General features: G+C 43.9%; 1 protein-coding gene across 1 annotated transcript in view; it reads left to right on the top strand.

Moving 5' to 3' along the window:
- Positions 1-336: 336 nt before the first annotated feature.
- The window catches only part of SPNS2 (SPNS lysolipid transporter 2, sphingosine-1-phosphate), a gene marked incomplete at its 5' end in the record, with an annotated part of 131,968 nt that continues 105,647 nt past the window's right edge, over positions 337-26,657 (top strand). The window contains one exon of the mRNA XM_083875094.1: positions 337-631. Coding sequence (XP_083731220.1) covers positions 337-631 — 295 coding nt within the window. The remainder of the gene's footprint in view (positions 632-26,657) is intronic.

Genomic DNA, 26,657 nt, shown 5'->3' with positions numbered 1-26,657 from the left:
AACACCTATTAGGGCCGGTTCAAGGGCGGTTAAGGAGCCGCCCCGCCGGACCACCCCGGGCCGGGCTCATGGACCCCTCGGGGCCGGCGGGGCGGGGCGCGCAGGCCGGCGGGGCGGGGCGGGGGCGGGACAGGGGCGGGCATGTTTCGGGCCCCGCCCGCCCGGGCTGTCAGAGCCGGCCTGTCCCGGGCAGGCTCGGGGCGACCGCGGGATGCGGCGCTGAGCGCGCTCCGCTCGCTTTCTCCGCCTGTCCATCCGTCCGTCCGTCCGTCCCTCCGTCCGTCAGTCCGTCACACCGCCCGGGCTCCCGCACGCCGAGATTCCTTCCCGCAGCCCATGATGTGCCTGGAAAACGACGGCTCCTCCGGCAGCAGCCCTGGCTGCGGCGGGCGGCTCCGAGCTGGCGACGAGGAGGAGGAAGAGGACGGCGAGCGGGGCTGCTGCGGCCGGGGCGCCGAGGGCGAGGTGCAGACCCTGTCGGGCAGGATGAACCCCCCGGCCAGCGGCAAGCACCCCGACCGCCCCGCCGCCCTCCGCAAGGCGCCGACCCTCGGCCGGGCCCGGGTAGCAGCCGCCGGCATCCTCAGCGTGGGCAACGTGCTCAACTACCTGGACCGGTACACGGTGGCAGGTGAGCGCACCCCGCGGCTCTGAGGGCATCCCCCGCTGCCCAGGGACAGCCCTGCCCGAGCACGGTGCAGCCGCCGCCGTGCCCGGGGCTGTCCCGGGCTGGGGTCAGCGCGGCTCGCCCGCCGTGCCGGGGCTGGGGAGGGAGGGATGGCGTGAGGCATGCGGCACGGCCGGTGCCCATTGTGCGGCCCCTCCGGTATTGTTCTCTAGTTTGTCTGAATTTTATCGAAAATAAGAGCAGCGCCCTTTGTTTGTGTGGGCTCGATGGCGGAATCGGTGCTCGGTGGCTTGGGGAGGGAGCGGCGGCCGCGGCGCGGTAGGAGCGGAGCGGAGGGCGCTCGGCGGGGCTCGGGGCGATGGCAGACGCGCTATCGATCCCGGCATGGGGTGAGCGCTGTGGGCGACAGGTGCAGCTGCGGCCGAGGAGACACAGCCCGCTGCCCAACGCGGGGAAAACAGCCCTGCGAGAGCCATGTGTCTCTCCTTGGGTGAAAATCGCAGCGAGGCAAATCCCCTCTGCTTTGTTTCTGCGGAGCGCGTCCAGCCTGGAGTACTCGGCTGCCCTTCAGCCCTGTGCCAAGGAGGGTCCCTTCCCTGCAGAACTCCCGAGCAGGTGACAGCAGAGCTGGCAGGAGCGGGCGCAGGAGGAGCAGCCAGGCAGCTGCAGTGCACTTTGCAAAGCTCGGTTTTCTTGAGGTAAACACTTAAAACCGTGCGCTGGTGGATGTGTGACCAGCCGTGCTGTGTGAACCACTATGTTTCTCAGTACTTACTACTGCTGTGAAGCTCAGCTCCAAAGCAAATGTCTGTTTGGATGTTTACTGGGCCATCCCTAGAGAGGACTCCTTGTTTATTCTTGTCAGGCAATAACAGCAGGGAAGCAGATCATCACTGAACTTTTTCTAATTAGAAATGAAGTAGGCTTGTTGGTAATCAACTGTCTCATGTCATTAGAATATAATACATATTCTCTGTTTGGCAATACTGATAATTTTATCTTCAGAGCTTACAAAGGGGTTTGTGCATGTATAAATTTTTCTCTATGCATATATATGTTTTAATCACTAGGGCTCAATGTGGTGTTAAGCAAATCTGATATTTGTTTATACTACATTAAAATAATATATGTTTGTAGGGCAATGATAGAGAGCAAGGGACATAAATCTAAGTCACTGTTGTCAGAATAAGTTGGCCAGGTTGTATTTATTTTGTCTGGAGTAGAGAGATGGGGAGGATTAGAAGGAAAATTAAGCTGGCACCGTTGTGGCTTTTTTGTTTTTCTTTTTAGATGTGGCTTGTTCCTTCAGAATATGTAAAGGCCAGTATTGGGAGATATTGAGTACTCAGCTGGTAGTCAGTCTGTTACAGAAGAAAGCTTGAACATACAAGGTTAATCTGTTATTATCAAAGGAAATTGTAGTGTGCTCCCTTGCCCTCAAATAGGGACCTCTCTAAATAGAGTTTTACTACAAAGCACCTTTAAGGCATGGGAAATTTCCTTTTTAGGAAGCTATTCCCCCCCTCATGCATTCTTAAAAAAAACCCAAAAAACGAACCACAAAACACATCTAGTTCACCTATTTGCTCCAGCACTTCCACTGAGACCTTTGCAATCTGAATTTTCTGCCTGCAAGAACTGAAAGCATCTTCTTTTCTGGAAAGACTGGAAGGTGCCTGACCAAGCAGAGAATAAAAATGCCTGCCTAGTGTAATGTGGCATTGCCAAACCCAGTGCTGTGACTGCTGGTATTTCTGGGACAAGCTCTGGTATTACTGTGCTCAATAATTGCCCTGTGGAACTTATCTATTAACATTCAGCTTGATATCAAAGGTTTGAGATCTCAGACATCAGACTTGCCTTTGGGGACAGAATCAAACTTTGCATGGGCTTTTTGTCTTCTGTCAATTGGTATTTACTTTTCAAACTGGTGTTATATAAAGTGCTAATCTAAAACATGAAATAATTTAAATCCAGTGTAATGGAAGAGTTGTGGTAATAAAAATTATATGTTTTGAGCTCAAAACTGACTTGATTATAAAGTCTTCTCTAAAAGTAATCTTTACTTTTGTATTTTGAGTCTTAGTACATACCACATGCTTATGTGATGTGCACTTGCAGATGAATCAAGCTAGCGCTTTGAATATTCAGCTCATGTCTCAAGACAGGTAATAATTAGTAAATACAATTCTCTAGACCTTCAAAGTACATTTCAAATATGAATTGTTACAGCAACATAATAAGGGATTTTAACACCAGCCACATTATGGCAGGGGAAGTAGCATCAGAAATTATGATTTACCTAAGGCCAGTGGACTGTTGTGAGAACTGAAATTAATTTCTGGTTCCAGCTCTATTTGAAACAAGTGTTAGAGGAGCAGCAGTACCAATGGAAACTGATTCCTGAGGATTTGTCTCTAGGGTGATCCCTGCTGTGGATTCTCTGATGTCAAATAATAGTTGACCTTTGTCATTAGCCTTTCTCTTCTTGTCTTATAAGAGTCTTACATCTACCCAACCATTTCTTTAAATGAAAGTGTTGGAAGCTTTGGGACTTCTTCCTGCTGTCAGATTTAGTCAGAGGCAGGTCTGGCCTCAAAAGCAATTAGCAGGCAGCTGACAGACAGACATAAGCAAACAGAGTGTCCAGCTGTATGGGCACCATACTCCAAGTACATCTTCTGTCTTACTTGAGAACATGGTTGCAATCATTTTGGTTTTCCAAAAAGTATAAGCAAATGCAAGCATATATTTAGTGTATATATATATTTAACAAGTATATGCAAGTATGTATTTATTTACTGGGGGGGAAAATCATATACAGAGTTATTTCCAGATGTAATTTCCTGAGTGTCTTCCACTATTTTCTAACAAATCCTCGCAGAAGCTGGATGGTATGTATCCAGTCAATGCAAGAGCATCTTATGCAATAGAAAGAACTAGGCTGGCCTGTCCTATAGCACATCTTACCCTTAAAAGTAAAAGCTTTTGCATTGCTACAAAGCAAACAGCAAATGTTTTACTTCTCGGTGTTTATGCTCTGGACACATAAACATTGTGTATAATGAGTTAGTTTTGGATAATCTTTTTTTTTCAAGTGCAGTACACAAGAAAGTAGCTGCCTGTTGCCCTGGTTTTGGTTTAATGACTTCCCAGAATGGACTAAATGAGTTTACGATGGGATATGGCTTTTTGGTATCTGCGACAGAGCTTGAGTGCAGTTTCCAAGATACAGGGCACGCACAGCTTCACACCTGACACCAAGTTTGCAGCCTTTTTTGGGAATACATGATGAAAATGGGCCTCCACTGAGGACTGGCCTGTTTCTTAAGGTTTAAGAATAAGTTTCTTCCAGTACTTAAAAAATAAAGCCTGCACAGCACTAGTGGGTATTTCAATAAGGTCCTTATGTTTACAAAGAGTTGGAAATTTCCAGTACATGTGGAGTGTTTTGGAATATACTGGTATTTAAGAGAAGCTGTCCTAGACAAAAAAATACAAGTGCATCTACTGTGGCTTTTGTAAAGAAAAGATTGAAAACTCAATCAGTGCTGAGCATTACCAACTTGAAGGGAAATGATCCTCTGCAATTTTCTTAATAGGTCTTTGATCATACTGAAAACAGTTGCCCGTGGAAAAAGCATTCTTTCAAAAGCTGTGGTATTTCACTGCTATTGGGATAGCAAACAAGTAAGGACAAGGGGGAAACAAAAGTAATGAAACCATTGGAGATTTCCTGTGAAACTGCAGGATTGCAGCCATGCCACGATGCTGGGACATATCTTCTTCCTTAATGAAGTTTTGGGAAAAGTCATCTTGCCTTCAGAAGTTTGGAATGTGGTTTCACAATTATACCATGGGTGACCTTTTACTGCGCCTGCTGTTGACGATGAAAACAGTCTTGCTTCATTAGGGTGTCACCTCCACCTTTAATTCAGATGCTACTTCCTGGCATTTCTGTAGTGCTTTAATTTAAAGGCAACGATTTAATTAAGCTGGAGAACTACCCAGCAAAGTAAAAGAGTCTCACTATCCTACTACAGAAGGGGAAACCAAGTTGCAGGATATCAGTGATTTGCCTGTGTAGTGGCAGAGCCTTAGCTGGTATCAGTTCATCCTTGAGGTTCTCCATCCCTGTCACACAGTATGTCACAGACTTTGGTCTGCTGGTTTTGTCCTTTAAATGTCTGCAACTTGCTAATAACTGTATTTGTGTTAATTAGCCTCTCATTACAACACATAGTTGCAAATCAAATGCCATTCTTTGAAGATACATACATGCAAATGATCACTGAAAGTTGAAAGTCAAGTTTACAGCTGCGTAGTACAGACTCCAGCTGAAGGGTTAGGAAAGGTTCAGCACTAACTAAAGTGCGAAGACATTCAAGAGGTTGTGAGCCAAAACTGCTTCTTTTTTCTTGTGACCTCACATTTCTGATAGTAACATAGTGTCCCATTGAGTGTTTTTTAGTGAATGTAGTTACAGAATTCATATGGAATGGGATAAAAAGAGCCCCTTCTCCCCTTTTAACAAGATTATGCTCAGTGCTTATAGCTTCAGGGAGGGAAGCGTTAAGAGGCAGTGCAAGCACCCAGGACAGAGCTCTGGAAGGAATGTAATGCTGGAAAATATTAGAAAATAATACTGACAGAATGCACTCGAGCCAGTAGTGCCACCAGCTCACACATGTGAGAGTCTGTGAAAGGATGACAGTGTTTTACGTGGGCAGAAGGGACCTGCTACTGACTCAAAATTCAACAGGTGCTGCTTTGGGAGCAGAAATTAGACTTGAACCTGGTGCGCTTCAAAAGCAGGAGACAGAAAGTGCTTTGCAGCACAGTGACAGGGATTCTGCCATAGCATCTTGTTCCCTCGTGTTCTATTTTCCCTCTGTGTTGTGCTTTATTGCAAAGGCTGCTGCTTCCTGTTTGCTGCTTATTATGCGAGCTGGCAGGATTTGTTCCAGAGTATTTTACATTTCAAGTGAAGTCTTATTATGTTTAATCATAGTATTTTTTTCTTCCTTGTGCTGTAGGTTTGCCAGATACTAACTATCTTTGTTATTATGTGCAGATTTTCCTGTTTGACTCTGAGATCCTCTTTCATGCATGTTGATTAATTTTATCCCCAAAGCATCCAAGTCATCACAGCCAGAGAATGTGGCCTTTATTACATGGAGTTAATATACTCATAAATATTGAGTATGTTCTTAAGAATAATGTAATGATCTCATTAGTCCCTTGATCTCTGTGACTGTCAATACCAGAAGCTTTGTGATAAACTTTCTCTGGGCAAAAGTGTGGGAAATCTGTAATCATTCCTTCAGACTTTTGAAATACCATACCAAGCTGCAATAGGGTTAAATTCTATCACTCAACTTGTATAATAAATGGGAATAAGGGAGAACATTTGCTCTTCATTTTTTCTGGTACACTGTTCATGATAAGCAAATAAGCTGCTGATGATGTAGCATGGTGGGTTATTCTATGGAATAAGGGGGTGCACCCAAAGTACTTATAATCCACATTTATCTCCGTATCTCCAAAATATATCAGAGAGATGCAGGCCAAGGATGGAGAGTCAGAGGGACACAAGAGACAGAACTGGTCAATGGGAGAGGCCCTGGAAAATGAGCAGATGGGGCTTTTTGTTAGGAAGTTCAGCCAAGGGGTGAGGGGAGATTTGAGGGAAGAAAAGGGCAGCTTTCAACAAGAGTTTACAAACAGCATCTTCCAAACATGATGAGCATCACAGGAGAAAGGATGAAGATGTCTGTTGGAAATGGGTAAAGGAGGGTGATGCCCTTCTGGCTGAGAGAGTTTTGTGGAAATTGGCACTATGGATGTAGAGTGATGAGTGTTCCAGAATAAATAATGTGTGTGCAAAATGAGTTCTGCAAAGAACCTGTGAGGTGCCTAAGGGGCCACAGAAGTTAATGGGTTCCTATTTTCTCTATTTGTATTAGTAACATTTGTATTTGTATTAGTCATTATTGTCTTAGAATTCAGCTCTGTGTTCTTGGCAATGTGGAAAACAACAAAAAATGGGTGAACTGACAGTGGTAACAGTACTGATGTCTGTGTGAAGTCTGCAGGGCCTGAATTAAACCTGTCTGAAGGTTGACTCTGACTCACATGGCTGTCCTGGGATTTGCTGATCTGTGCTCTCTGCATACTCTCATTTCAGAGAAGTGATCCTTCAGGAGGGTTTGCCAACAAAGCAGTATGGATCTGAAAAGGAGGGCAGTGGGGGGGTCTTGCCCAGTTGTTGATTTGCAATTTTCACTTCTCTCTGCCTGTCACGTTTGCATTTCATGATTTGTGCCTGTGTGGTGGTGATGACCTTGGAAGTTTTGCTTTGAATCCTGACTTAGGCAGCTGCTTTAGCACAGCTTTCCTACCAGGTGGGCACTTTGGGAAGTTCACAAATCACTGTGTGCTCTTGCCCTGTTCCTCTTCAGTGGAACTTTTCATTTGAAAACGGGAGACTATGACAGGATTTCTTTTCTAATAATTTTGCATAAGATGCTGTGTTCTCATTTTCACATTGCCTTTAGTGCTGGGTGATTTTTTTCCAACAGACTGGTGCTTGTAAACTTTGCCCCAGCCAGACCCACTGGGGCTTGGCTGTCCCAAGCTGTAGGATATAAATAATTTGATGTGACACCAGCTGACCAAGTGCCACTGCTGTCCAGGCTTTATTCCCTGAGCAGGTTGGTGGATGAAATGTTGCTTATGGGATGCTGAATCAGAGCTGCTTAAACACTTTGGGCCAGGCACTAATTTTGTGCAGTTTCAGTGCTAAATAATAATTAATACAGAATTGCAACACTATTAATAAATACCAAGTGTGCAAAGTATGCAATAAGGAGGAGTAATTTCTGTTGCAGCAGTGTGGCTCATCAGGAGGGGTCATTGCCTGTGTTGGTGTGCTGAGCTATTAGAACTCAAATACTGCTGCAGTAATAGCAATGTTAAAACATTTCTAATAGTCTTGTTATTTCCGTCTTGCAGCCAGAAATGCTGACTAACTGTCAGGATAACAATCTTTTATATATTCAGGAAACAAAATACCCAAGGGCTACTGGTGACTGACAGCAACAGTGTTCTGATTAAAACTGACAGTTCCTGATCAGCTCCGTCTTGGATGTGTTAGTTCCTTTTCTCGTGGGGAAGAGAAGACAGAGGACAAAAAATTATTTAATGTAATAGTATTAGGATATGAGACTTGATTTTTTCCTTTGCAATTCTTCAGGAATTTGTAACTCAGAAGTACCAAAGTACCTGAGTAATAGTGCTTGGAAGGACAAACATTAATCTCTCCATGATGACTTTCCTATAACAAGGTACAGAAAATGCCAAGTGTTGGCTTTTAGTCATTGATTTTTGACTGTAAGCACAAAGTGCTGAGGTTCCTGAGCTTTGAGCTTCTGATGATCAGTTAATATGTTTGTGTGTTTTATTCCCAACTGGTATTAAGACAAGGAAGATATTTTTTCCCCCTCTAAATGAGAGGAATTGTGGTGTTCTTGTTCATCTGCACTTACATACAGACTGCACAAGCAATTACTCCATCCCTAATGAAAAACCTTGAGTCATTGTTCAGAACATGAGATTGTTGGGACCACTGGGCTCTGAGCACTGGTGCCCCCCAAAGTGAGTGTATCTCCTGCTCTCCCCCCTTGCCCTTCTCAGCAACAGCATTTCTTACTCAGTGAGGAAATAACCAATTTTATTTTCTTTACCTCTGTGTTTATTTAGTCTGCTTTTTACACATACAGAGATGCTGGATGCTCAGGAGCAGTTAGCAACACCTGCCCAGCATACGTTGCTGTGTGCCTTTCGGCTCTGGGGTGTACCTTGAACTGTACAGAAGCTGCAAAAGCAATAAAATTAATGATTTCACTTCATTACTTCATTATAGCAGGGTCTTGGCAGATCTGCTAAAGTTTAGAGTCACTTGCTATTTCCTTCATGAAACATGTATTTTTAAGTAGTTGAAATTTTCACCTCTTACCGTTCCAGCTGGGCATAAATAAATGTTGCTCTGTTACTTTGTAAGCTGGGCCCAGTTTTGGAAGCTCATGCACTGTTCTATATGTGCTTTAACACCCATGAAGGCAGAACTTTCCATGACTTAAGTTTTGGGTCATGCTCTTAAGCTGCTGGAGTTAGGGGCATTGGAGAAGTGGCACTCTTAGAAGCTAAAACACTTTTTCAAGTCAAGTTATAATTATGTTTGTTCATAAAGGTGTATTGTGATTGTATTAAGGCACATTTATGTCAGCTATTTACGGTGCACTGGAAGTGCTTTATGTTATTACAAAGCCACCAAAATTTTCAAGTTTTTGGGCTGTGAATCAAGAGAGTTGCAAGAGTTGCTGGAGAAAAGAGAGGTAAATCACTTTTGGTCTGCATTTCACTGTGTTTTTTAAACTTCTATCTGGAAGTGACCAAAATTAGTAATGCTTCTGTAGTCATATTATGTTCAAAGATATGTAATGGTTTAAATGTCAAACTCCACTTTATTGCAAGCTTACATTTGCCTCTCAAGTGTGCATTTAAATCACTTGCACTGCTGAAAGCCACTTAACAAGAATAAATTAGAAGTGGCGCTGATGTTTGAATAAAACCAGAAGTTGTGTGAGTGGCTGAGGAAAGGTCTCTGTCTGTAAGCACATGCAATAAAATCTGAATCAGGATTTAACATTTTTGGTTTAAATATTTAGTCAAGCTCTATTATACCATCCCTTCTCATTTTCTTGGTGAATGGGAAATGCATTCATTACCATTTAGAAATTACTGGGCTTTGTAAGCTGATAATGTTTGGTTTTATTCACTCAGACTTGTGCAATTGAAGCACAAACCACTTCAGTCCTGAGTGGGAGAGATTTCCTGGGCCATTGTTACCTGCAAAAGAGGTTTGTGTGTGCGGCATGAGCCCAGCAGTGGAGACTGGGATTGTCCAGGCAGTCATAGATGTTCTGCCTGTGCTCTCTGCCCAGAGACTGCCAGAAAACAACAGGCAGGCTCAGCCACGGTGTGGACACCACTAGTTAGGAGATTTCTATCACTGATCTGATAATTAAGATGTTTGTAAATTCCGTTAATCACTCTTTTGGCTGGCAAGTCCTCTATTTTTCCAATGCTCCAGTTCTCTTCGTATATTAAAACAAATGCAGAAAAGCTTTTGCTTTAGCGAAGGAAGCTGCTTAGAAGAAAATTTATTATTATTAATTAATTGATTTGATTTGATTTGATTTGATTTCTCCACTGTTTTCAAGTGTTTCTTTTATTCTGCAGGAGCAAGGTTTTGGTGGTTTTTCTGATCAATGCCTTTGACATAATATAGAAGATCCCTATTTGCAGCTTCTATTCAAACATGTGGACTCCAGTTGCCTCTGCTAGTATTGAGTCATCAAGACAGGAGAACTAAAATACAGATCTTACAGTCTGCAGGAAGTTTCTATTTAAAAAAAAAAAAAGGCTTATATGTATGATGTTTCTAAAATATATTGAGTCCTTTGTAATTACACACTTTAGATATTAATACATATAATTATGAAAGTATAATTAGACTCTGGTAGGTAGTGTCATAACAATTTTAAGGAAGATTTAAAAATATCTTGTATCTAAATATCCCAACAAGAGCAATTTTTCTTCTTTAGTAATATTCTTGGGCTTAGTCTGGAGGACCTAATCCTAGACTCTGGGTTTTTTGCTTTGGGTTTTTTTTTTCCCTTTTAACCCATAATTCAATAGAGACTGAATTGTTCTGTCTGTTAAAGGAGCGATCCCTTTATAGAGGGACTTCTAGAGGGTTCTTCTGTAAGATTACAGGGCTAGAGGGAAGCAAGAGCACCAAGAGCACACTCTGGATAATTTTGGGTTAGAGATTATTGTTACAAAAGAGTCTCTTGGCATTTTTTAAAAAGCCAGGTGGTAAAAGGCGTGGTTGGTGGAAAGCTGAAAGAATGTAACACCTACAAGTATTGGGGACGAGGTGTTACGGTGTGTGTGAGGGATGTTCACAGAGCCGCTCCAGACCCTCCTGCCCTGGGACCCGTCCCTTTGAACAGATCGGTTTCCCTTTAAATCCAGAGCAGCCTCTCTCCAGCCCAAATTGCTGTGCGGCGTGTGGTTTGCTGAGGGGAAGGCAAGTCGCTTTTTGTCTCCCAGAGGCTCGTGCCGTGCCCGCCGCGCGGTGCTCCTGTAATTTCAGGGCGATCCCGCTCGGAGCCCTGCGCTTAGCCCGCAGCTGCGGGCGCCCCGTGCCTTCCGCATGGGTGCCCAGAGGGTCCTGCTGCTGCTGCCTTTGCCGCCCTCCCCTCGGCTCTCACTTGTGTGTAATCAAATTAGGCAGCGGCAGCAGAGAAGAGCAGCTCTGTTTGAAGCTGTCCCTCCAGAATGTGCGCACAGATTTCATCGCCTGCACCTGCCGTGTCTGGCTGCTGCTGTGACCTCCCGTGCCAGCAGCCCGGACTGATAAGCGTTCCCTGTTCCTTCCATCCCCATTAATAGTTTTAAGAACACTTAATTCCTTGCCAGCCTTATAAAACTTGTCTTTGTCCGCAAACACTCTGCGTTATTGTTGTAAAGGTCCAGTAGAAGAGTGCTTTCAGAGCATATAATGAAAGCTAGAGCGGGCAGTGTTAGGAGGTTTCTGTTAAACACATAAAGGCAGCACTTGCTGGGGAGTGATAACTATGTGAGGATGCTGTGTCATTGGAGCTGGAGCAGTCACTCATGCAACACTGCAGACTTCTCTTTGAAAGCCTTTGTAGGTCGGTAAAGCCTTTCTTGCTGTTTCTTGAGATCCTTGGGCATTGTGCCTTCCCTGGGGTACAAGGCTGCTGCCCTTTCCCCGTGCAGGACCCGGTGCCAGCCACAGCAGCTGCTGTCTGGGCAGGGTGGAGATGCAGCAGCACATGGGTGTGGAACAGGCACCAGGCTGTGAGATTGCCAGGGCTGTGCAAGTCCTTCCTCTGTGCTCTTCACTGCCTGATGAACTCCATGGAGTCAAATCAGCCTAAAACCACTCCCTCCATCGCTACCTACAGGATATTTCCTTATGTCACAGAGCCATCTCATTGAAATATTTTATGTATCAAAGTACTGACTGATTTTAATCCAGAATTTTTTAGTTCCATAAAGATGTGTATCCATTCCCTTTCTACCACTGAAGACCAGTGAGACAGGATGAGCTCAGGGGCTCTTATAAAGAGCCCTGCTTAGACTGAGCACTAAACAGTGGTGTTTGGCTTCCTTTGGAGTTCATTGCTGCAGCCCTCCCACTGAGGGCAACTTTTCATGGATGGATAATTTTCATTTGTGCAGCAGATGATGCACATCCCATGAGTGAGTGTTACAGGTAACAGTACTCATGGAAGGGTGTCTCTCTACTGGAACTGGAGAACATTAGTGGAGCTGAACAGGGTGCAGCCTCCCTCGTTGGTTCTGCTGTTGCATTGTTAAAAACACGATAATCTTTTTAGCTGCTCGGTCTCTCCGATTGGTAATTGCTAAATGTAGTTGCTTATGTACAAGCAAGCTCAAACAATGGAAAATATATGAAATATGAACCCTTTCTTTGTGCTGGGGTGGGAACATTTATCTTGCTGTGGTGAGGAATGTTCACCTCACATTTCCTAACATTGTGTTCAGCAGATGAGCTGTTTCCTCCTTCTCCTTCAGGTTTTGGTCTCTCCATTGGGGACAGGGCTGAGGCCATGCTTAGATGGGCTGTTAGAGTAATTATCCAAATGAACAGGCATGGCTTTAAAGAGGCTGTTGTGTGATTTTATTGTTATTGAGTGGGGTGGGTGGAAATTGGCTTGGTTCTTGTTTTGTTTTTCCATAGTTCAGTCTATTGACATGTAGATGAGTGAGAGTCACTTTGGGAAAGATCTGCCTTTTGACTTTAGTAGTCACCAATTGGGAGAAGACTGAAAGAATGCAAGGGTACCTAAAAAAAAAAATAAAAATCTCAGAGCTGACAGCCTCCAGTCAAGCAGCATGTTTGCACAGATGATGGAAATTTTTATGTGGCTACTGTATTTTATCTCTGCTGAGTGACTCTGTTACTCTTAAATGGCTGAGAGAAACCTCCTTGTACAGGCATGGGCATAATTCTACACATCCTAAGGTAAAGAGAGTAAATGATAGAGAAACATTGTTCCTAAACAGTCTCAGCCCAATTTCATGGAAACTTGAACAACAAAATATATACAAACCCTTTTTTTTTTTTTTTTTTTTTTTTTTTTTTTTTTTTTTTTTTTTTTTTTTTTTTTTTAAAAAAAAAAAAAAAAGAGAAAAAAAAAAGCTCCTAAAATAGAGATGAGGTTAAAAGGAGACTGTGTCTAATTTTGTTTGTCGCTTCTGGTGGCTTGAATTCCTCACAAATTACTGGTTTGTCTGCAGATCTGTAATTCCCGCATGCTGTAATTTTGCCTTTAGAAATGTTGGCCATGGGCAGCTCTCTCTTTCTGAGTTGGAATTCTGAGCACTTTTGAACACTCTTCAGCATGGTTTTTCTCTGTTTGGTGGAGGTGGAGGCTCCTGCTTTGCAGGGAGGATGAGCAGCTCTGGGTTTGCTGGGACAGAAAGCCCTGGGGAGGTGCTGAGGATGAGCAGGGGTGCAGGAGGTACCTGCTGTGAGTGCTGAGGCAGCAGTGGGGTTGTGTGTTGGCTGTAAAGTTTGTACCCTTTGGAAAGCAGTGGAACAACCATCCAGCAGAAGGGTGTGCTGGACAAACAGGCTGTCCACTTCTGCAGTACTTCAATATGTGAGATCAAGATACTATGGGAACAATTCTGAGGCTTTTGTTATGGAAAATCCTAGAATTTTCCAAATAATGTGCCCTGCTCTTTAATTCCTATCAGCTGCTGGAAGGATCAGCTACTGCTATGAGCCTTTGGCTGGTTTGAAATCATTAGCTACATGCTTTGAGGTCAGCTAGCACCCAGTCTCTTCATTTTGTGCCATATGTTTAACTGTTATGTTATAAACTGAAAGAATATATCATTTCTTATCAAATCTCAGAACTTGAAATGCTGAGATGAAAGGAGAGATGGATATGAGTTGCACTTTGATCTGGTTTTCATAATTTCAGTTGGGTTTCATTCTTGGTTTTGTTTGGTTTGGGGTTTTTTTAGGAGTCCAAAGAAATTTAACCTTACTCTTTGTTGTTTGCTTTTTACATCAATTTTATCATCTTGGTATAACAGTTGTTTTGACTGTTAATACTCTCATAGCCTTAGTATGGATCTCTCAAGTAAGAAGACACGACAAGTAAATGCAATTAACTAACTATTCATCTCTCCAGGGGCTTATGAGGTAACTGAAGCTGTTGATGGAGGTCAGTCTCAAAGTACAAAGATACTTTCAGCTCTTGGTATTTTTACTTTTCTGCTCAGCTCTAAAATTTACTGAAATCTTGATGCTTACTAAAGTAGTCACGGATGCATCTTGAGTCTGAAGTGCCTGGGGAAGTCTCTTTGGTTATACAGGAGTTATGAACTGTTTCCATTTACACTTGGGAGTTGCAGTTAAGGGGACCGTCCCACTGGTTATGTCAGGAGACTGGAGCTCTGCTTAGCACACAGATCACCTGTGCCACAGCTGCAGGCATGGATTCCTTCACTGGAAATTCCTTACCTCAATCTCTCTGCCCTTGGCAGCCCTCAGTGATAAGGCTGGCCATCTTTATCAGCTGCTCAACAAACTAATGGGGTTTTATGTTGATTCATATGAAGCAGAATATAGGCCTGCAGTGTTCTCTTGTGCAGGCCTAGGGATGGAGAGAAGGCAAAACCACATGCTGGAATTTCATGAAAGGAGAGTGTGTAATTTAAGCAAAATGCTTTACTTGATAGGCTGCAAGCATCTATTTTTCAAATGTGCTGTGTACTGTTAGTAGTGGGTTTCTCTAAAGGCATTTAATTGTGAAAGAAGAATGTTTATTTTGGGTTGAAAAGTTTCAGAAAGGAAAGGATGTGCATATCTTGATCAAAGCTGAGTAATGTCAAGTTTGGAAGGCAAATATCTGGGCTTAAGTCTCTTCACATTAGTGTGAATGCAGGGCAGTTGCAGTGTTTGTATTGTACAACTGAGATCTAGATTTTACTACTTTATTTTCCTGTGTTAGGATAAATGGGCGAAGGGACAGAGAGCTCAAGCTTGGTTTTGGGCACTGCCATGAAGTGTTGCTGTTTGTGTTACCACAGAGCCCACAGGTCCACAGGGGCAGATCCTGTTGCAGAAGTCTCTGTGCTCTCCAGCTGCTGCAGTGGTGCTGTGGCAGCAGGACAGCAAGGATGGAAAGGAGAGAGGGGAGGCTCAGTCATGTCAGGGTCCTGCAGAGGCACACATGGAATTCACAGGTGGCCCTTCTTCCAGGGAGACCATTCTTCAGGCCTGCTCTGTGCCCTGGGATAACTAAGCACAGCCTTGTTATCAATAAAAGGGCGGAGATAATATTAATCTCCTTAAAATGCCTTTATTAATCAGCTCTTACAATAGTTGCTTGAGGGGTTTTTGGCAGCCCGTGCGCCGTGGAGGAGGAGGGTCCTTTCAGCTGTGCTGCATGAAGTTCAGCAGAGCTGGAAAACTCATCCCTTGCGGGGAGTAATCCCAGAGTTCTGAATTGCTTTTGTTTTCTTCGGGGGTCTCACTTCTGGTTTGGCACTCTTAAGTCACAGCCAGTCACAGAAACTGGAAAAATCAGTTCCCTTGATACTTTAGGGTCTACACGGCCCAGCATTGGTTCCTGTGTGTTTTAATTTTACTTAGTTTTATTTTTATAAGGGGTTTCTGGTGTTAAAAGAGTCCCAAGATGCACCTCGGACTTTTGATTTGCATGTACAGGGTCGCCTTCGGGCAGCAGGGGCTGCGGGCTCTCATGGCAGTTTTGCAATTCAATATGGCGTCTTGGAGGTTTTGGTGGTGGGCAGCACCAGGGCTGTAAGGTGGGGACAGAACGTGGCGGGCGTGGGTTCCCCTTTCTTGGAGCGGGGCGGCGGTCTGGGCGCGCCCAGGGACGCGGTACAGGAGCTCGTGGACGCACCATCTAGCAGCAGCGGCTGGTCGCCCGTCGGCCGAGCCACGTGGTGGGTTTGCGGGCTTTGGGGTTTTTCTGCGCCGGGGCTCGGACCGGGACGGGCGACTGCTTGGCGGGCTGGAGCCGCGCCGGGGCAGGTGACTTGGCAGGCTTTGGGATCCCCCAGGCCGGGCTCGGGCCGGGCGGAGCCGGCTACGCTGCGCTGGGAAGCCTGAGGCAGAATCTCGACGGCGGCAGCTGCGGGCGGCCGGGGTCTCCCGTGCCAGTCTTGGGGGGAGCGGGGAGCTCGCGGTGCCGGGCTTCTTTGAATGGAGCTCTTGTTTTTAAGGTGGTCTGGGGGTTGCCACAGAGGTGGCTCCTCACTGCTACATTACAAGATAAACATTTCAAATTTCATTTTTATCACCCTCTCTGGATTTGCTTTCCCACCCAGCACAGCCTCTCTGGCATGTAAAAACTCCCCCTAAATAATCAGTACTCACAGTGGCCCTATAAGTTAGTTGTTTATCATTAATATTGTAGTGTTGGTGATGATGCTGATGTCTGCCTTGTGCTCAGAAACTGGGAACAGCAACCAGGAGGAGTCGATCCTGAAATGGCTTCTCAGAGAAATGGAGGTATCTGTCATCTACCTGCTCCAGTTGTTTGCAGGCTGTCAGAAAAGCACTGCTGCTCACCTCCTGTTATTTGGCAGGGCCTTCCAGTGCTCCTGCAAATGAATAGGCAGTTAATTTGTGAATGAGCTGACCTGCATGCCTAATTTCCTTTCACACCTCTTGTTTGCAACTGATGGAAGTGTGCATTAAAAGAGGAAGCTTTCTCTGCTTATTCTGAGAATGTGTGTGTGTGTGTGTGTGTGTGTGTGTGTGTGTGTGTGTGTGTGAAAAGCAGAAAGAGGGCAAGGGCTGTAAGTAAAAATGTATTGATGGAGGGCTTTTAAATACCTGTACTGTGACAGAAATGGATGTGTTTCAGAACATATCAGTTGGTATAAAGGACTTGAAGAAGAAATTGATGCAACTCTCAGACCACTTTAGGAGGCTCTGGAAGCAGCCTGTATCCAGCTGGGGCAATGTAGGTGAGGATTAGGAGATGCTTCAGCTGGAATAATGTATTTGCTCATTTCTGAAAGCTTTTTGGAACATTTGTAGGCAGGAGTATTGTTAATTTTGTCTTATAAGGCAAATTCACAGAGTTCACAGAATGACTGGGTTGGAAGAGACCTTCAAGATCATCAAGTCCAACCCAGCCCTAACACCTCAACTAAACCATGGCACTGAGTGCCAAAATCAGTCATTGTTTTCTGCAAGGAGGGAAAAGTAATGCAATAACACACATCCCCCTTTCCCTTCCCTTTCCCTTCCAGGTGATTTTGCTCCCTCTCTACTCAGGGCAGGCCACACAAGTAGTTGCTTTGGCAGGTGACTTGGGGAGTAGCAGTAAGAGGATCAGGGCAGGGCAGGTTTCTGGGAATAAGCAGCTGATAAGCAAAGTACTGCGACACTGCTGATCGGATAAGAGAGATTAGGCAATTAAATTTTTATGGGGGTAAAACCCCAGACAACATCCTTAAGGCAAAGTAGTATTTTGTTAACAAAGGGCAGAGGATTTTATTTACTTGTAGCTCTATGGATGCAGAGGGTTTTTTGCACCAGTTATTAACAAAAAGAGCCTTGAGTTGATCAGCATAGAATCATAAATTTGTTTAGGTTCGGAAAATTCCCCAAGATCGAGTCCAACTATTCCCCCAGCACTGCCAAGGCCACCACTAACCCATGACCCCAGGTGCTATATCCCCACATCTGTTAAATCCCTCCGGGGATGGGGACTCCACCACTGCCCTGGGCAGCTGTGCCAGGGCTGGACAACCGTTTCAGTAAAGACTTTTTCCTAATATCCAACATAAACCTCTGGATACTTGTCAGAGAGACAGAAATTATACATTGTTGTCTTGTATTCTCCTTTCATTTGTGTCTCTATTAATCTGTGGCCTTGTTGTCTTATGTCTGAGCAATATTTTTGTGTCAGGAATCATCATTTTTCTGTTTGCAAAAAAATAAAAGATATGGTGCTGATGTCTGATGGAAATTTACACCCTACAGATAATAATTGCCACAACTGTGGCCATAATAATGAGTAGACCTTTCAATTTTGCTATGAAACTTAGACATAAGTAAGTTTTGGTTGTGACAGAGTATTCTGGATTTGGAGCCTGTTTTTTTCCTGTTTGGGGGATGTTTTTGTACAACCATGTGGGTTTGTAGAGCTTAGTCTTAAGGCATTCAGTAACAGCTGTTTTAAGGAGAGTGCCAAATCTTATGGGGGATGGCATTTCTTAAATCCTACTTCTCTAACAATTTGGGCTGATTCTGTGTTTCCCTGGAAAGCCATGGCATGAGGCAGAGCGTGTGCTGCCGTCAGATGGAAACTAAAACACGACAAATGTTTGCTGGTGACTCAGGAAAGGTTTGCCTTATGTGGAACTTCTGTGAAGCTTCTGCTTTCCTTGCTGAAGTGGGGAGGTTTTTCAGGGAATCATAGAAATGTTTAGATGGGAAAAGACCTTTCAGATCATCAAGTCTGTGTATTCCCAGCACTGCCAAGGTCACCATGTCCCCAAGCCCCACATCTACAGATTGCTCCATCTACCTTTATTAACCTCCTTCCTCCAGTTCTACTTTCAAACTCATCTTACACTGAATTGGCCCATTTTCCTAAAATTTGTTGAAAAAATAAGCACTTAAAAATTATATAAGCATGAAGTTTACTAGAAAATATGTAGCAGGGACTCAAGAAATCCTTTGCATATGTTTAAATAGTGCTTGCAGTGTGACTGCCATTAGGCTTAGACTATTTTGTTGATGCTGTTGCTCCACCACAGCAGAAATCTCATTCCAGCTGCGCATGTGAAGGGTGTAAATATCAGAACCAGCAATTTTCCTCAAGCATTTTCTTTGCATTTGAATGGAGCACAGAAAAAAAGCATCCGATCTGACAAGCAAACCTGATGATAGCTCCAGGAAAGCAGTTTTTTGTTTTTGTTTTCAAAGCAATTTCTGTAGTTTTTCTGCACTTCTCTGTTGCAGCATTTTAGCTGAATGGTGATATATTCTGCCTCCAGCACACAGCACGAACCTTATGTCTATAGATGTTTTATGCAGTCTTTTCTTGTGGCAGTATCCTAGGGTGGTGTGCCCAAGGTGAATATTTTTTCCTACTCTTTCCCCAAAAGTGGCATTAATAACAATATAAAAAAGAGGAAATTATACAAAAAAGAAGGTAGGAGTAGAATGGAGTGTGTCTTCATGTGATAAATGCCTTTCTCATTTCTAACACTTGAATTTTTAACATCTAATGTCTATTGTCCCTCAATATCTGTACTCCTCCTCTGGGCCCTTAGTGTATCAGAAGAGAGGGAAGAGCAGTTTGTGACCCAGCATGTGAGGAGATGAATTAATGGTGTTCTCTGAAATTATAGGCCATTTAAAAAGCATTAATTGCAAGAGATTTCTCAGTTTCTGCCATTGAAGATATCATGCTGTATTTTCTTACCTGTAGCAGACACTGATAGGGACACAGCTAAGTCAAGAAAGAAACTGAAAGTCAGTTCCAGGTTGGAAAAGGTTGTGTGTGTTTTTAAATAACGGCCATATAAAAGTCAAACTGCTGATCATGTTTCTGAACACAGAAGGAAAACCTGCTCTCCTTGGTTTCAGTTTCAGTGTGCAAGGAGCAGCTCTGATTCCTCAGTGTCAGTTCAATCACAAAGTGGGAGCAAAATGAGCAGGAGACAAAAATGAAATCCTTTGCATGGGAATTTGAGTTGACATGGAAGGCAAGTTTCTTTATTTTGGGAGGAGCAGCCCAGATTCCTAGTAGCAGGGAAAGAAAATAGTTTAACTGATTTATTTCTGAAGATATAATATATGTCCTGCAGTCCTAGTAAATATAGGATTTTAGGATTTGATTATACTTACATGTAGAAATTTCTCATGGTTTAAACGGTGTCTTGAGGAAAGCTGAATGGTAACTCTTTCCCAGCCCAACTTCTGTACTGAATAAATGTATGACTCTGATCCTTCTGGCTACTAGCAGTTATGTATATTAGATAATTTTCCATGTGTTTGCTACATCTTGGATTTCATGCAACAAGTGCAGCACATGATAAGTATTTAAAAGCAGTAGATACATTCTCCAACCATTTTTGTTCTGGGTCCAACTTTTCCAGATCAACCAGCCATAGGACAGGTCCTCCAAATTGCATCCATTTCCTTGAGGATCACCAAGTGCCCTCCAAGCATGCCATGAGTATTTCAAGCAAGGTGTTAATAAGACTCATTTTCTAGGCAGATTGCTGCTCCAGGTTTATATATGCATTAGCACAAATTATTTTCCCCTTGGTAACTTCTAGTTTTCTCTACGTATTTTTTTGAACCTTATTAAATTTAAGCCCGTGGTTGGGGATTGCAGGAGTCTGAGGAAGAATGAACAAGACTTTCAAGGTGATCTGCTTGTGAGTTTGTGTTCTTTATTACCATTATTGAAATGAATGAACAGGTGCCTCACAGAATGAGAAGTAGCACATAGAGCAGTTTTTCATTTTTCTAAGATTGCACAGCAGATAAAGAAAGCCTATTGGTTTGTTTCCTTTCCCAAACCACTTGCATTTGGTCCTTCCTCACTTCCACTTTCTCTTCCCTGCCAAACCAGGTGGAGCACAGGGAATGTGCAGTTTCTCAGTCATGCACAAAGCACTTCCAGGCTTGCCAGAGAGAGGAAGAAATTGGATGACAAAAATGGAATTCTCTTTTGTTTGATTTCCTTCCTCTCATTGCTGCTGTCATGAACATGTGAAAATTACCTCTAGCAAAACACTTAAGCTGAGATATAATCTGCCAAGGGAATTTGGGCATACAGTACCTGCTTAAAATAACAATAAATTAGACAGTTGGATGCCTTATTCTCAGTGCAGCTTTGAAAGTCTCTGGCTTTAAGTATAATTACAAATATGATTTAAACGATGTCATTATTTATACAAGCTCGCGATGAGTCATGAATTGCATCTTTCTAAATTAATAAAAAAAGATTAATTTTCTCTCGTTTTCACTTCCATCATCCCCAATACCTTGCGGGGGAGAGCTTAGAGAAGAAACTCCTTCTGGGGCCCTGGCTGCAAACCATGGCAGTGTGGGGGCTGGTGAGGAATGCTGCAGCTCCCTTGGTGGAGTGCATCCCTCCTGGGAGCACCTGCTGCCTGTTCAGACCTGCACAGGGATTTATCTGCTGGCGTTGGGTGGCACTCACGGCGGGCTCTTGGACTGACTTGAAAGCTCCCTCACAACTTGGCTTTGGCCTGTTTGGAAACAGCTCTTTGTGCTGGGGCAGCTCACCTGTCTGTCTTGTCAGTCCTTTTGGATTTACCTGCCGCCCTTATGTGCTCCAACATGTTCAGTGGGACCTGGATCTGCACCACGCTGGGTTCTGCACTTCTCTCCACAGTAAACTCCTCCTCCACCACAGAGGGGCTGAGGCCAGCAGTGGTCAGCAGGTGCTGTAGACCCCAGCAAACCCCTCATGCACCATGAGGGTGCTTGGAGCCAGCCATGATTCCAGTGTTAGGAGCAGGATTGTCACTGTAGGACACGAAAGAAAGACTCCAAATATTTCAGAAGGCAAAGAGCATAGAAAAAAGGTTTTATTGTCTAATTCTTACTACCTTTGATAAGGTGTTCTGATACAGACTTAAAATGGTTGGTGAATAGGAATGACACCTCTCTAATCCCATTGATTAAACCAGAGAAACAGCAAACACCACCTAGAGAAAGATTTTTTTGAGAAAGGGGAGTTATTTGCCAAGATTGTTTTGAGAAGAAGCTTTCTTGAGAATTTTTTCCTTGGGAAAAAGTTAGCAGCTGCTAGCAGGCTAAAATCTCTCAGACCTGGAAATATCAAGCCCACACAGGATAAAGTCTGTGGGACACACCACACTTAGGCAGGACCTTCAGCCTGCTCTCTCCCTCCAACCTGCATGCCCCATAGCAGGATGCTTCGTGTAGAGTTTCTTATATCCAAATATCACTTTATCTGATGATATCAATTTTGGTGCCCAGAGTTTGCGGTTCTTCCTGAATCCTCATTTACTGTAAATTTACTGACCACACGAGCATTTTGCAATACTGTGCTTTGCCTTCAAAGCCCAAACAGCACTGAGGCTGGCTTTCCCTTTTGCTTCAGACTGGCACTGGTTTTATTTCCTTCTCTCGATATCATGCAGCATTCTAATGGGCATACAACTCAGGTGCTTTATTTTCTGCTTCATGTCTAACTCAAGAATAAATGAACAAAAGGATTGACGTGTTTCCTGAAAGAAGTGCCTTTGATACGAGTGACTGAAGTGCAGGATCAGTGTGTGGATGACTGACTGTCCAGATTTAGGTCTGAGTTACCTTTTACTTTTGAAATTGATCTTTTCTTTTTCTTCTCTCAGTGAGAATGGAAGTTCACAGGCCACCAACAGGCTTCTTCATCAAGACTCTGCTTTTTGTGTTTCATTTGGTGGCTAAGCATGTTCTTCCTGACCCCATGTCTTCATCTCTTTATGTATTTCTGTGCAAAAGAAGGGTGTGGGCAGGCAGGGAAAGATTCTGTTTGCTTTATTTCAGTGTTAGTCCCTTGTGTGCAGTGCCTGTGACTGATCTTGATTATCTCTGGAGATTTAACAGCTTTCCACTTCTTACATAACATCCTGAGACAAGGAATGGGAGTTAGGGACTACCCCAAAAGCCAACCACCTCCAAAGCAATGTGGTGTTTATCTCACTAAATTACTGAGAGTGTTGATTAACAGAAGAGAGAATTGTGGGAGACAAGGGATAAGGCACACGTTTCCAAGTTTATAGATGCAGTGGAATAATACTGCTGGTTTGCTTCTGTATGGACAGGAGGAGATGCTGTGGCTGACTCTGGTCCTGTAAGGCAGAAACAGTGACTTTTCTGAAACAGAAAAGTCACTATGGCAGAGAATGTGGAATTAAAAAAAATAAAAGAATTTTAGCAATTCCAGTAAATGGAGACATGAATTGCAATGGAAGCAGTTTCTTTTGAACAGAGAGTGTTTTGTAAGTTGGTCTCTCTCTGGATTATTCATTATTCCCCTTCTCCCTAACTGTTTTAATCCATTGGCAATTTCAGCCACACTTGAAAGAAGACTTCTTCAGAATACAATACTGCTGGAGGGTTCATAGACATTTGGAGCCAAGGAAAGGAGGGAGTCCCTGTAACATGAACTTAATGTTTATGAGATGTGAAAGAAATCACAAAGGCAAAAGATTTTGAATATCCAGCACCTCTGAAAAAGCTTGGAGTTTGCTGTCTCGAGCATAAAGCCATAGAAGAACAGGCATCATTATTTCTACTTTTAGGGAACAACCTTTTGCTATAAACTTGCTGTGATCTGGCTTGTGGGACCTTGCCAAGGCCTTCTTTGAAAAAGATGTGGGCTTCTCTGAGCCCTGTACTGTGGTTAACTCCTGATCTAGTGATTAGCTGTCCTGACTCCAAGGTGCACCTGTTATTAAGGAATTAATGCACATTTCATGAGCAGAAGCTGAACAAATTAGAGCCTTTTGCTGTTTATAGTTAAGGGGTGAAACTCTTTCTTTAGCTGTATTGAAGTGTCTCCTGAAACAAGTGGAGGCTATGTCCTTTATTTCTCCTACTGCATTGGTAATTATCACAAATTAAGGTGTAGGTGACTTGCTGACAGCAGTTTCCAAAAATCTGACTCTTGAGAAACGAAAAGTTCAATACCACCCTATTTTTAAAAAAACCTGAAAACTTTCTGTGCAAGGTGAAAGCAAGGAGTTTGTGTGTCCTGAAAAGAAAGTGCAATTATTAATTTTTTCCCAGGTTCCTGTACTCATCTATTTTTTAAGGAAGTCATTACTGATTACCCCAAGGGATATTTAATGAAATTTGGTATCACAATGAAGTTAGAGTTGGAACTGTATTTGTCACTGGATGTTGTTGAATTTAAGTTTGGCATTCATTGAGGGCCTGCAGCATGTCCAGAGAATGGCAGCAGAGGTGGGGAAGGGTCTGGAGAGTGAATCATATGAGGAGTGGCTGAGGGAGCTGGGAAAGGGGCTCAGCCTGGAGAAGATGAGGCTGAGCAGGGACCTTGTGGCTCTGCACAACTCCCTGACAGGAGGGGATAGCCAGGGGGGTCGGGCTCTGCTCCCAGGGAACAGGGACAGGAGGAGAGGGAACGGCCTCAGGCTGGGTCAGGGGAGGCTCAGGGTGGACAGCAGCAGGAATTTCCCCATGGAAGGGGTGGCCAGGCATTGGAAGGAGCTGCCCAGGGAGGTGCTGGAGTCCCCATCCGTGAAGGTGTCCAAGCAAAAACTGGAGGTGGCACTCAGTGCTCTGGGCTAGGTGACAAGGTGGGAATCAGGCAAAGGCAAAGGATGGATTCCATGATCTGGGACATCTTTTCCATCCTCAGTGATTCTGGGATGTCTGGGACACTTTCAGCTTGCTGCAGGAGGAAGAGGGGTTGATCTCTGGCAGAGGAGGAAGGAGCTCCAGGGGAAATCAGCCCAGACTGGGGCTTGAGGAAACACTCAGGTCTCTTTCTGGGCTGTGCTGCTCAGTTAGATGTGAGCGCAGATGCATCACTGTGCCTTTCCCTGTGTCCCTTTCCCCATGCTGAAACAGACAAAGATACCAACCAAAATCAGGAATACTTGGTACTTCCTGAGACAAAATCACTGTAGAAAAGATGTTTCCATTTGCACAAGTTTTTGTTACATACTCAAGTGCTTGTTAATACAATTTTGATGCAATGTTTCCCACTATGACTGTGCTCACCATGGTGTGTTTAGCCACAGGAAATGTTTCCTTTTTTCCAGTCCTAGTCTTTTCTTCAGAGTGGCAGTAAACTTTTGGTTCCTTGATTTGCCTCACAACAGTAAAAACACAAGGCAGGCCTGTCATCACAGACAGTGGTTGCTGTGAAATCAGACCTTCAATCAAAGGCCTTTATGTTTGCAATATGAGAAGCTCAGCGGCCTTTATCACCTACCCACCATCTACAAATAAAATTTGAACGTGGAAAGTGGTTAAAATGGATCTGCTTTACCAACAGAGAAATAAAAGCTGGCCTAAATCAGACAGACTCTCCACTAATAACAACAACAACATTGTTCCTGTCTGGTTTTTATTTGGGATGCACATCTTATAATTAATCTTCCTTCTCCTAATTTCTCTTTCATCTGGGGCTCTTCCAAGCACTTCATAAGAACATAATAACCAAGCCCAACTGTATCTGTGACACACATGATTATTGTTATTATCTTCATTAGGCTAATGCAGACTCTGAAATTCTGCATGATCAAGTACCCAAGGTTAAATAGTGATGTAGTGTCAGGATTGAGAACAGAGCAGCCCTGTCTCCTAATTCAGGGTTGAATTCAGGTTTTGCCCTGTCATCTAGGAGAGTGCGTCACTGTCCTGTTACCACAGCCCTTCTCATGGAGGTCCTGTGGCAGTGCAGCTTGGCAAATCAAAATCCTTGCTGTGAAGGGTGTTTTAGCTCCAGAAACTGCTGCAACTTGCACTGAATAAAACACTCTATTAAAAAACCAGGACAAGCCCTTTTTGTGCTGTGAGGATTTCCTGGTCTCAGCTGTAGCCACATGCCCACACCACTGACTCCTTGCAGTTCTGGAGAAGCCCTCTCTGTCATGCTGATTTTGGTGTCCCCTGTTCTCATCTGAGTACACACTCTCATGCAGGTATCAGGTTTTATCCACAGATTTTTGCTGTATCAGCTATGGACCTATGGTAGAACATAGTAAATGCTTTACTGGATCATTTTAAGAAGCTAGACTGATGCATTTAAATATCTCTTGTGATAACTCCAAAGCTGGTTTCTTTTCTCTAATAGTGCTGTGGCTAAGCTGTGGGTTCCTTAACAAGCTTTTGTGTCCTGCACAGGTCTTTAAATGCCTGTGTGCTCTTACTAATTACCTGTACAAAGCCACTTGCCCTGTCAGTGAGATGAATTTAAAGAACTTTGCTTAGACTAACTAATGGACAGTTGGGCACCACACTCAGTTGTGAACTGGCACAGCTTGACCAGGACCCAGAATGAAATAAAAACACTCATTGTGTTCCTGTGGGAGATAAATGCATGTGAGGAGTGTCACATTGCTTTGTGCTCAGGGAAAGGTGTCTTAATCTGTGGGAGATGTTGGATCAGGCAGTGGCAGGAGGGCATTTCCACTCATACATAAATTTAAAAAATCCCTATGGTTAGAGCTCTGCAGTGACTGCTTTAAGCACATGTGGCAGAAAGCTCAAGGTGATTCCAGGAACCAACATGGGCGGTGTGTAGGAATGTACCCCCATTCGGCCTCATCTGTGGGAAAAAAACATCTCCCTCAGAGCATGTGAGGATAAAATAGCACTTTTTGATTTATTTACATCATGCAGGTGGTAGGATTCCTGCAGATCAGTGCACTTGTGATGAGAGAGTTCCCCAAATGCATACCAGAACAGAGAGAAGGAACAGGAGGAAGGGAATGTTGGATATGAGAAGCTGCTGTAGGGATCACAGTGCCCTCTGGATCAGGGTGAGTGAGGGGACCCCAAAAGTCCTAATTATGGTGCTCTAGAGAGAACAAGGAAAAGAGGCGGATGAAAGGAAGGATTGTGTTACAGTGGCCTTGGAGCAGCTTTAGCCTCCCTTCTTATCCTCCCTCTTATGAACACAGGCTAAAAGAATTGGGCTTGTTCAGCCTGAAGAAGATCAGGCTTAGGAGAGACCTTAGAGCCCCTTCAGTGCCTAAAGGGGCTCTAAGAAAGCTGAAGAGGGACTTTGGACAAGGGCTTGGAGGGCCAGGGCAAGGGGGAATAGCTTCCCACCACAGAGGACAGGGATAGACGGGATACTGGGAATTCTCAGCTGTG

The sequence above is a fragment of the Zosterops lateralis genome (genome assembly GCF_965231275.1).
Source record: "Zosterops lateralis genome assembly, chromosome: 19".
Lineage (NCBI taxonomy): Eukaryota > Metazoa > Chordata > Aves > Passeriformes > Zosteropidae > Zosterops > Zosterops lateralis.
This window is presented reverse-complemented; position numbering and strand designations above follow the sequence as displayed.